General features: G+C 46.2%; 1 protein-coding gene across 1 annotated transcript; it reads right to left on the bottom strand.

The window, feature by feature from the left end:
* Positions 1-10,408: 10,408 nt before the first annotated feature.
* On the bottom strand, positions 10,409-11,520 carry LOC120909649 (gastrula zinc finger protein XlCGF17.1-like). Its single transcript, XM_040321412.1, has one exon. The coding sequence runs from the start codon at positions 11,513-11,515 to the stop codon at positions 10,682-10,684; it is 834 nt and encodes a 277-aa protein (XP_040177346.1). The 5' UTR covers positions 11,516-11,520; the 3' UTR covers positions 10,409-10,681.
* Positions 11,521-11,843: the final 323 nt, after the last annotated feature.

The following is an 11,843-nucleotide window of genomic DNA, read 5'->3' as shown; positions in this document are numbered from 1 at the left end:
CCCTGATCTGGATCAGGTAGATATGAGTGAGGAGATGTTCTCTGTGGAGGTCCCAACCAGCTGGGACTCTTCCCCCCATCAAAGAACCTTTGGTCCTCCTCCCAGATCACTTCTACATTTACACAGCCTTGTCAGAAGAGCAGGAACCAATGGGGACTGGGAGGGGCATGCTCTTTACACAACCACAAGGCTCTGCCTCAAAGCTGGAGGTGAATAAAGTAGGGAAAGCCTAATGCCGTGTACACACGATCGGACATTCCGACAACAAAACCGTGGATTTTTTTCCCGACAGATGTTCGCTCAAACTTGTCTTGCATACACACGGTCACATAAACGTTGTCGTAAATTCCGATCACCAAAAACGCGGCGACGTACAACACTACAAGGAGCCGAGAAAAATGAAGTTCAATGATTCCGAGCATGCGTAGGATTTTTGTGCGTCGGAATAGGATACACGCGATCGGAATTTCCGACAAGAACTTTTGTTGTTGGAAAAATTGAGAACCAGCTCTCAAATTTTTGTTGTCGGAAATTCCAACAGCAAATGTCACACGGTCGGAATATACGACCAAAAGCTCACATCGAACATTTGTTGTCGGAAATTCTGATCGTGTGTACGCGGCAATAGAGAGAGATCTCCATTAGCTTTGGGTTTAGTGCAGAAGACATCCGATCAGTGTACGTACCTCAGCACATACAAGGGGAGAGACTGCCAGACGTAGTGTAAGGAAAGGCCTTCTGTGCACAGGCTAAAACATGCTCCTTTTCGAGCTTGCAAAAATTGAGCACTGGCTAATGCATATGCGCATGCGTGAAACCGTGCGGACAAGCCATTGCGCATTTTTGTGCGTGACTACGCACAAGAGCACCTGTGACAGATGTTGGCGCCAAACAGGTAACTTAAACTCAGGCAGGGCTCAGGATCACTGCTGCTTTATCATTCAGCCTTCCCCGCATCCTGTGTTCTTGTTATCCCGATTCCAGTTGCCGACCCGGCTTGTCTGATCACTCTCTGAACTCCGTCTTCACCGACCTCTTCTGCTGTCTGCTCCAATGGCTTTTATTGCACCAACTCCTGATCCGGCTTGTACCCAGACCATGCTATTGCCCACTCCTTTGTACCTGACCTGTCCTGCCGGCAGATGACTCAGCTTGCCTGACCCTGCCTCATTCTCTGTTCTGCTACCAGCGCATTCCTCACCTGCCCGCTGTCACCAGTACCAGCCTGCTTCAGTCTGCCATCCTCCAGCTGTCTACTTCACTGAAGACTACTCACGACCTCTCCTGTCTGGCATGGTTACCCGCTCTGTTACTGGCAAGACCTACAAGCACTCATGCCACTCTGCACCTTCTGTTCACACTACCAGGGGCCCAGAGCCAGAGGTGTAAGTGAGGCTGAACGAGACCTATCCCCCCATTGTTTTGGCAAATTAGAGTTAAGCCCGGTCCAGTATTGCAAAGTGCTCCTTTAACATGACCACTCTGGAGGAAACCTATAAGGTGCTCCTACGCTGGTATTGGGTCCCAGCCCGCATCAAACCCATTCTACAATGATAGATGTTTTCGGAATGCGGCCAACGAGAAGACGAACTTCATATCTGGTGGGATTCTGGTCAAGGGTCTTTGGATTGTTGTTCACCCTCTTCCATGTACCTATTCGCAAAGACGCCAAGTTAGCCCTGTGCAAAAGCTCGATCCCATGTCTCTTCTCATACCAACAGAAGCTGACCACCTTATCTATCTATAGCCGCTAAACGTGCAATAGCCAGGGCCTGGAGAAAAAGGGGCTGTTTTTTGTCAGGTGAGGAGCATCCTGACGGCCCTCATGATCAATGAGAAGATGAGTAGTATCCTCCACGACTCTCACACTAAATTTCTCAAGGTGTGGACCCGGTGGTGGTCTTACGCTCTCTCTACTCTGCATCCGACCAACCTAGGCCTGTCTAATTGACCCTTCTCATCTCCCAGACTGGGCGACCTTTCTCCCTTTGCCTCTCTTTCTCCTCCTCTTCCACCGTCTTTCTTATCTTTCTCTTCTTCCCTTGTTCTTTGAACTACCACCACCACCACCACCCCCCCCCCCCACACTTCATTAAATATCCAGTCTTATGCTGCGTACACACGACCGTTATTCATGTCATTGAAAAAAACGATGTTTTTCTCAACGCGATTCCTCTCAAGCCTGCCTTGCATACACACGATCGTGATAAAAAATGCTTGAGCAAAGCGCGGTGACATACAACACGTACAACGGCACCATAATGGGGAAGTTCCATTAGAATGGCGCCATCCTTTGGGCTGATTATGCAAATTTCCCTTCTCGTAACTTGCTTCTGAGCATGCACGTTTTTCTCCCCGTCGTTAAAGCCTACACACGACCGTTTTTCACGACACGAAAAACCACGAGAAAAAGCAGAGCAGGTTCTAAATTTTTAATGCCCATTTTTCTCGTCGAGAAAAATGCTCTGGAGCCTACACACGATCGTTTTTAATGACCAATTTAAAAAAATTGCATTTCTCTCGTCATGAAAAACGGTCGTGTGTACGCGGCATAAGATTTGTTTTCTTACATTTTTGTGGTTTGCTTCACACCTCGGCCCATTAGGCCCAGTGTTGAACCCCAAGCCTTGGTCGGAAGGCCCCTGTTGATCGATAGTACTTCCTTTAAAACACATTCCATATGTGTACTTGTTCATGCCGTTTTCGCTCTAAGCCTACTGTTGGTATCCCCTGCGTGGGAATGTTGCATTTGTATTTTTTTTATATTCCCAAAAAAAAAAAATTGTACCAGGAGGTGCTATTCTAGGCTAATATAAGTTCTCGCCCTTCTCTAGACAAAATCAGTGAGCAGTAACAGAACAGAGATAAGAGAAGAATATATTATGGGTCACCTGTGCTGATCTCTGTAGGAGTGTCCTCCTCTATGAATGTCCTCGTCATTCCAGCCTCCTCGGTATATTGCTGATCATCCCTCACATACATCTCTTCTACGTCACCCTCAGTTTTTATGATCATCAGATCTTCACCCTAAACCAACAGAATGGCAGAAAATAACATCTGTAACATAGAAGTATTTATGATGTGAGATCACATAGAAAATATCATCTTGTAGAGTCCACACATCATCTCCACATGTCAGAGTGTTCAATCACTTTATGTTCCCGACCCTCAACTCCACCTACCTGATGATGGTGGGGGATGGTGTGACCTTCCTGTGTGGAATACAGAGGTTGGGCACATCTCTCTGGTGGGTTCCTGCCCCTAGGTGGCTCCATTGTGACATCTGTGTGTCCTCCTGGAAGCTCCATCATCACTCCATACTCCTCATCCTCCTCTTTATACTCTTCTTTAACATCAATATTATCATCCCCAAGGTTTCCACTCTGAATATAGAATAAAAATGACATCAATGGTAACAATGCAGATAATGTACAGATCCTAATGATACTATCAGTGATTGTTCCTCATCTACCTGATGATGGTGGGGGATGGTGTGACCTTCCTGTGTGGAATCTCGGGAATACAGAGGACGGGGACATCTCTCTGGTGGGTTCCTGGTATTAGGTGGTTCCATCACGTCTATATGTCCATTTGAAAGCTCCTCTATCACACCATACTCCTCTTTATGCTCCTCCTTAACAATATTATTATCCCCGAGGTTTGCACGCTGAACATAAGACAGTTATTGTAAGTTATTGCACTTCAAACATGCTTGTGTATAAATCATAACTACCAATAATTGTCAATCCTCTACCCGATGATGGCGAGGGAGGTTGTCATCTTCCTGTGAGGAATCCCGGGAATACAGAGGACGGGGACATCTCTCTGGTGGGTTTCTGTAGCTGGATGACTCCTCCATGGTGTCCTGGTACAGATCTTTGTGTTCTTCCTCCATCACCCCATCCTCCTCCTTTTTTATCTCTTTAACCTCAACTTTAGGATCTCTCAGGTTTCCACTCTGAATATAGAATAAAAATGACATCAATGGTAACAATGCAGATAATGTACAGATCCTAATGATACTATCAGTGATTGTTCCTCATCTACCTGATGATGGTGGGGGATGGTGAGACCTTCCTGTGTGGAATCCCGGGAATACAGAGGACGGGGACATCTCTCTGGTGGGTTGCTGGTATTAGTTGCCTCCATTGTGACATCCTTGTGTCCTTCTAAAAACTCCTCCATCACTCCATACTCCTCATCCTCCCCTTTATACTCTTTTTTAACAACAATATTATCATCCCCGAGGTTTCCACTCTGAATATAGAATAAAACATTCATTATAATAAACATGTTTGTGTATAAATCAGAACCACCAATAATTGTTCCTCATCTACCTGATGATGGTGGGGGATGGTGTGACCTTCCTGTGTGGAATCCCGGGAATACAGAGGACGGGGACATCTCTCTGGTGGGTTCCCATTACTGGATCCATCTGTAGGAAACACACACACTGACTGAATACATTGTTTCTATGTGTTTATCAGATGATGGGGGATCTAGGTGGAGCCTCTGTACTGCTCTCTGAATACATTATGGGTCACCTGTGCTGATCTCTGTAGGAGTGTCCTCCTCTATGAATGTCCTCATCATTCCAGCCTCCTCCGTATATTGCTGATCATCCCTCACATACGTCTCTTCTACTTCAACCTCAACTTTTATGTTCATCAGATCTTCACCCTAAACAAAGAAAATTCCAAAAAACGATGTGAGGATCGGCTGATTGTCCATCATGACGTCCTTGTAGAGATCCTTGTGTCCTTCTTAATACTCCCACTCCTCCATGGAGAAATAGACAATGACATCCTGACACCTTATAGGAACCTGACACACACAATGATACAGTCACCATCCAGACACACCCCTTGTCTGTTACTGGATAATGTCCCAGAATCCTCCTCACCTCTCCTGTCAGCAGCTCCATCATCTTCTTGGTGACTTCTAGAATCTTCTCCATGTTGTGTCTCTCAGGTTTTCGGGCGTCACATGGAGGCACTGTGATGGTCATATGATCACCTGACTTCACAAGAGGAAATCTCTGTATTGAGGAACCAATAGGAATATCATGTTAGACTCCCAGAATCCTCCTCACCTCTCCGGTCAGGTCTGTGTTTTATTAATAGAGATAAGAGTGATGTCATGTGACCTCCCAGAATCCTCCTCACCTCTCCGGTCAGCAGGTAGATGATCTCCAGGGTGAGGTTTAGTAACTTCTCGGTTAGATGATTCCGGTCCTCCTCCATCCTCATTGGTCATATGGTAATTCTCTAAAACGCAAACAAGACGACATCTACAAACAGAGCTCCCGACAGACTGCAGGTGAACCTGTATTTCCCCATCCATCTTATTTCTTCCCAGACTGACTACTACTCTGTCCTCCTGTAATATGTTCCCTTTACCACTCTTCCCACAATAGTGTCTTCTCTCCCTAAACTCTCATTCCTGAACCCATCTTCTCCTCCTCCAAAAATACGCCCCTTCTTAACCAATGACACCTCGAAGCAACTAATTCACTTCTATCTTATCTCTCGTCTTGACTACTGTAACTCCCTTCCATTGGCCGACCTCTACAGAGGATATGTCCCCTTCAGTCTATCATGAATTCTACCAGACTCATCCACCTTACCAAAAGCTCAGTGTCCTCCACCCCTCTCTGCCAATCCTTCCACTGGTCTCCATTCAGTGTCCTCCACCCCTCTCTGCCAATCCCTCCATTGGCCTCCGTTCAGTGTCCTCCACCCTTCTCTACCAATCCTGCCACTGGCAATCACCTAATAAAATTCAGAATACTAACAACAACCTACAAAGCCATCCATAGCTCTGCCTTGAGCTGCATCACCAACTTCGTTTCAATAGATTATTATTATTTAAGGTACTTATATAGCGCCGTCAATTTACGCAGTGCTCTACATACACATTGTACATTCACTTCTGTCCCTACCCTCAAGGAGCTTACAATCTAAGGTCCCTAACTCATATTCATATACTAGGGCCACTTTAGACAGAAGCCAATTAACCTACCAGCATGTCTTTGGAGTTTGGGAGGAAACCGGAGTACCCAGAGGAAACCCACGCAGGCACAGAGAGAACATGCAAACTCCATCAGGTAGTTCCGTGGTTGGGATTTGAACCAGCGACCCTTTTTACTGCTAGGTGAGAGTGCTACTCACTACACCAATAGATCACCCAAACTGTCCTCATCAACTTTTCCCAAGCTCTCCAGAGCCTCGCCAATCCTCTAGAACCCCCAACCCCAATCTGTGTAAATAGAATATAGGATCTTATTACCTCCTCTGCTGCCAATTCCAACAATGTCTTCTCTCTACTTCCTCCCGCCTCACCTCTCACCCGGAACTTCCTGTTTATACCCGACATCACTTCCTGTCTTCCATAGAGATTTCCTGTCTGGATAAAAGAGAGATCACCATCTTGTGGAGCTCATAGGACCTGCAACCCAGAGAACCGTCTCGTAGGTTCTCATATTTTTTTTTTTCACGGGACCTCCGTTTAAAGCATTTCTCTACAATTTCCAAACTCATATACTGCTGGAGTAAAATATCTAATATGTTATTATTCATGGTATTGAGATATGAACATGACCTACAGACCATTTTTCATTTTGACGTCAAACTTCAAATTTACCTTTGATGGGGGGGAAGAGTCCCAGCTGGTTGGGACCTCCACAGAGAACATCTCCTCACTCATATCTACCTGAATTGGAAAGGGAACAGGGAAAATCACTTACCTGGAGAAGAGATGTGGCACCAGGATGCAGAATAGGAAGAAGACAAGTCGGCGGAGGCAGTGCGATGCTTTGGGCAATGTTCTGCTGGAGAACCTTAGCTCCTTCCATGACCCTTACCATTAGACATGTGCTCTACCGAAAAATTCGTTTATTTTCGTTTCATTCATTTTTTTTTTTCGTTTATCAGATCATTCGTTGTGATCGGCATTCGGAACTTCGGATTATTCGTAACCTCGGACGCATTCGTATCCGTTCCAATCCATTCGTTTAGATGCGGCATTCGTTACTTTGGATAATTCGGAACTTCAGACACATTCGTATTCGTTACGTTCACTAACAGTTACTTTAGCCAAATATGAAAGGAAATTCCAATACCCATAATTTAACAGTTAATAATAAAAAATAATAATACAAACTATAATAATACAGTAGTACCTTGAATTACGAGCATAATCCGTTCCAGAAGAATGCTTGTAATCCAAAGCACTCCTTTATCAAAACGAGTTTCTCCAAAGGAATCAATGGAAACTCAGATAATTAGTTCCAGTGTCACTGTTAGTGTATGCAGCACCACATGTTGTCAGAGGTGGGGGCGCCAGAGACACTCAGAAACTGTATAATAATACGGTAGTACCTTGGATTACGAGCATAATCCGTTATAGAAGAATGCTTGTAATCCAAAGCGCTCCTTTATCAAAACATGTTTCCGCATAGGAATTATTGGAAACTCAGATAATTCGTTCCAGTGTCACTGCCAGAGATGTATTATGGCCTAGGGCGGCACTTTGCAGGGGGCGGCAAAAAAGCTGTCCCCCTGTGCTCATCCCACCCTGTCTCCCTGTGCTCATTCCACCCTGTCCCCCTGTGCTCATCCCACCCTGTCCTCATCCCACCCTGTCCCCCTGTGCTCATCCCACCTTGTCCCCCTGTGCTCATCCCACCCTGTCCTCATCCCACCCTGTCCCCCTGTGCTCATCCCACCTTGTCCCCCTGTGCTCATCCCACCCTGTCCTCATCCCACCCTGTCCCTCTGTGCTCATCCCACCCTGTCCCCCTGTCCTCATCCCACCCTGTTCCTCTGTCATCATCCCACTGCGTCCCTCTGTCCTCATCCCATGAAAATTACAGGACGGGTCTTAAAAAGGAAGGGGTGCGTCATATATAGTAAGTAGGGGGTGCGCAAGTTTCACCAGGCCTAGGGCAGCACAAAACCTAAATACACCCCTGGTCACTGCTAGTGTATGCAGTACCACATGTGGCCAGAGGTGGGGGGGCGCCAGAGACACTCGGAAACTGTATAATAATACGGTAGTACCTTGGATTACGAGCATAATCCGTTATAGAAGAATGCTTGTAATCCAAAGCACTCCTTTATCAAAACATGTTTCCCCATAGGAATTAATGGAAACTCAGATAATTCGTTCCAGTGTCACTGCTAGTGTATGCAGTACCGCATGTGGCCAGAGGTGAGGGGGGCGCCAGAGATGCTTGGAGACCACTCAGTGAATGTTTCCAAGCGGCTCTGTCTCCGGGGGTCACCGGCGTCCCCCACACCTCTGGCCACCTGCGGTACTGCACACCCCAGAGGCTTGAATCCTGCTCGTCTTGAGAGACAACGCTCGCAAATTGAGTCCGATTTTTTTTTTTAAACAGCTCGTATTGCTTAAAGCGGGGGTTCACCCTATAAAATAAAAACATTTTTTTTTTTTTTCTTCTAGCCTAAAATTCGGCATTGTAGCGCGAGCTACAGTATGCCGGTCTTAATTTTTTTATCGCCGTACTCACAGTGTAATCGTACATAGTAGATTCCGACTGCCCACGGGGAATGGGCGTTCCAATCCAGACGGAAGGTGATTGACGGCCGGCTCTGGCGCGTCACGCTTCTCCGGAAATAGCCGAAATAGGCTTGGCTCTTCACGGCGCCTGCGCATAGTCTGTGCGCAGGCGCCGTGAAGAGCCGAGACCTACTCCGGCTGTCTTCGGGGAGCGTGACGCGCCAGAGCCAGCCGTCAATCACCCTCCCTCTTGAAAGGAACGCCCATTCCCCGCGGGCAGTCAGAATCTACTATGTACGATTACACTGTGAGTACGGCGATAAAAAAATTAAGACTGGCATACTGTAGCTCGCGCTACAATGCCGAATTGTATGCTAAAATGTTGTTCTGCAGGGTGAACCACCGCTTTAACACTCGTAAACTGCTTTGCTCCCAATTTGAGGTTTACTGTAGTGCAGTGTTTCCAAAGTGCAAATGTGCTTGAATAATAGCTGCAATCCACCGCACGATCATTCAGTGTAGCTGTGCAGAACAAACACCAGTGTATGGTAGTACAAGCCTCTCACCTTGGGAAAGGCTATAATGAGCCTATAATAATTGCTGATAATGGCAAAGCCCAGCAGATACCACTGCAGATCAGTGTTTCCAGGACAGCCTGTTGCTCCAAACTCCCAGGTCCTAGCCAGAACGCTCCCAGCATGCATGGCACTCAATAAAAAACACAGTGGATTTCCCATAGTGTAATATGCAATAACACGGTTTTAATAGACAAAAGTATTACACTCACATTTAGAACGGCATAAATCAGCATGTAGCTAGCAGCGTGTGTCTCTGAGATGTCTCCGTTCTCGGCCGCGAACGGAGACTAAGACACAAGATTAGTATTGTATTTGTATTTTATTTCAGGGGAGATCAGATTACACAGACCCAAGCAATATTGACATTTAGAGTGTTTGTTAACCACTAGCCGACCACGCACCGCCGTTCTACGTCGGCAGGTCGGCTCGGCTGGGCGAGAGCACGTAGTATAACGTCCGCTCTCTCAGCCGCCACTAGGGGTGCGCGCGCGCGCCCCCGACTCCCGTGCGTGTGCCCGGCGGGCGCGATCGCCGCCGGGCACACGCGATCGCTCGGTACAGAGCGGGGAACGGGAGCTGTGTGTGTAAACACACAGCTCTCGGTCCTGTCAGCAGGGGAAATGCTGATCTTCCGTTCATACAATGTATGAACCGAGGATCAGTGTTTCCCCTAGTGAGGCCACACCCCCCCCACACAGTAAGAACACACAAGGGACATACTTAACCCCCTTCCCTGCCCCCTAGTGTTAACCCCCTTCACTGCCAGTGGCATTTTTATAGTAATCCAATGCATTGTTATAGCACTGATCGCTATAAAAATGCCAATGGTCCCAAAAATGTGTCAAAAGTGTCCGAAGTGTCCGCCATAATGTCGCAATACCGGAAAAAAAAAATACCCCCTATTTTGTAAACGCTATAACTTTTGCGCAAACCAATCAATAAACGCTTATTGCGATTTTTTTTTACGAAAAATATGTAGAAGAATACGTATCGTCCTAAACTGAGGAAAAAAAATGTTTTTTTATATATTTTTGGGGGATATTTATTACAGCAAAAAGTAAAAAATATTCATTTTTTTCAAAATTGTCGCTTTGTTTTTGTTTATAGCGCAAAAAATAAAAAACGCAGAGGTGATCAAATACCACCGAAAGAAAGCTCTATTTGTGGGAAAAAAAGGACGCCAATTTTGTTTGGGAGCCACGTCGCACGACCGCGCAATTGTCTGTTAAAGCGACGCAGTGCCGAATCGCAAAAAGTACTCTGGTCTTTGGGCAGCAATATGGTCCGGGGGGTAAGTGGTTAATATCGTACTTGAGTGAAAAACCTTTCCCGCACTTGGGCACTATGGCTTCTCCCCTGTGAGACCTTTCATGTACAACAAGAGCCGATTTATGTAAAAAAATAAAAAATTCCACACTCAGGACAGGAATACGGCTTCTCACCCGGTTGAGTTCTCTGATGCGTATTAAGATGTAAAACATTTCCCGCACTCAGGGCAGAAACAGTCCTTTTCACCAGTGCGAGTTCTTTGATGTTCTGCAGGGTCTTTTTTTTTCTCTAAAAGATTTTCCACACTCGGAACATTAATGTGGTTTGTCACCCGTGTGAGACCTCAGATGGATGTTAAGATAGGTCTTGAGAGAAAAACATATTCCGCACTCAGGGCAGGAATGCGGCTTCTCCCCTGTGTGAGATCTTTGATGTTTAACAAGATGTTTTTTCAATGAAAAACATTTCCCGCACTCGGGGCAGGAATACGCCTTCTCACTCATGTGAGATTGTTGATGTTTTACAAGGTCTGATTTTTCTGTGAAACATTTTCCACATTCAGAACAGGAATGTGGCATTTCACCCGTGTGAAACCTCCCATGTGTAATAAGATGGACCTTCTGTGAAAAACATTTCCCGCACTCAGGGCAGAAATACCCCTTGTCACCTCTGTGAGTTCTTTGGTGTTTTGCAAGGTTTGATTTTATCGCAAAACATTTTCCACACTCAGGACATGGATACGGCTTCTCCCCTGTGTGAGATCTCTGATGCATTTTAAGATGGGAATTCTGTGAAAAACATTTCCCGCACTCAAGACAGGGATATCCTTTCTCACCTGTGTGAGTTTTTTGATGTTTTGCAAGGTTTGATTTTAACGCAAAGCATTTTCCACACTCAGGGCAGGGATACGGCTTCTCCCCCGTGTGCGTTCTTTGATGTAAAACCAAGTCATGTCTTCGTGGAAAACTCTTCCAGCACTCGGGGCAGACGTGTTTCTTCTCACCCGTGTGCAATCTCTTATGTTCAGAAGGACAGGACTTGGGTGGAAAACATTTCCCGCCTTCCTCCATGTGATCTCCTGTGATGTCCTCATCTTCCGTTCTACAACCTGGAGATAAAGTGAGACGATCCTTTGAGGGTTTCTCCATGGCGTGTCCTGGAAAAATAGAAAAACATCATCAATAGATATGAGAGGGTTAGTTCACTTCCATCAAGATTCCATCTGGATCAGGTAGATATGAGTGAGGAGATGTTCTCTGTGGAGGTCCCAACCAGCTGGGACTCTTCCCCCCATCAAAGAACCTTTGGTCCTCCTCCCAGATCACTTCTACATTTACACAGCCTTGTCAGAAGAGCAGGAACCAATGGGGGCTGGGAGGGGCGTGCTCTTTACACAACCACAAGCCTAGGCACTGGGTCATGTGACCTCTGATAGACAAGAGGGTCAAAGTTCAGACTTGAAGACCCTTTACCATA

The sequence above is a fragment of the Rana temporaria genome, chromosome 8, assembly GCF_905171775.1.
Source record: "Rana temporaria chromosome 8, aRanTem1.1, whole genome shotgun sequence".
Classification (NCBI taxonomy): Eukaryota; Metazoa; Chordata; class Amphibia; order Anura; family Ranidae; genus Rana; species Rana temporaria.
Note: the sequence above shows the minus strand (reverse complement) of the source record. Positions and strands in the feature narration are given on the sequence as shown.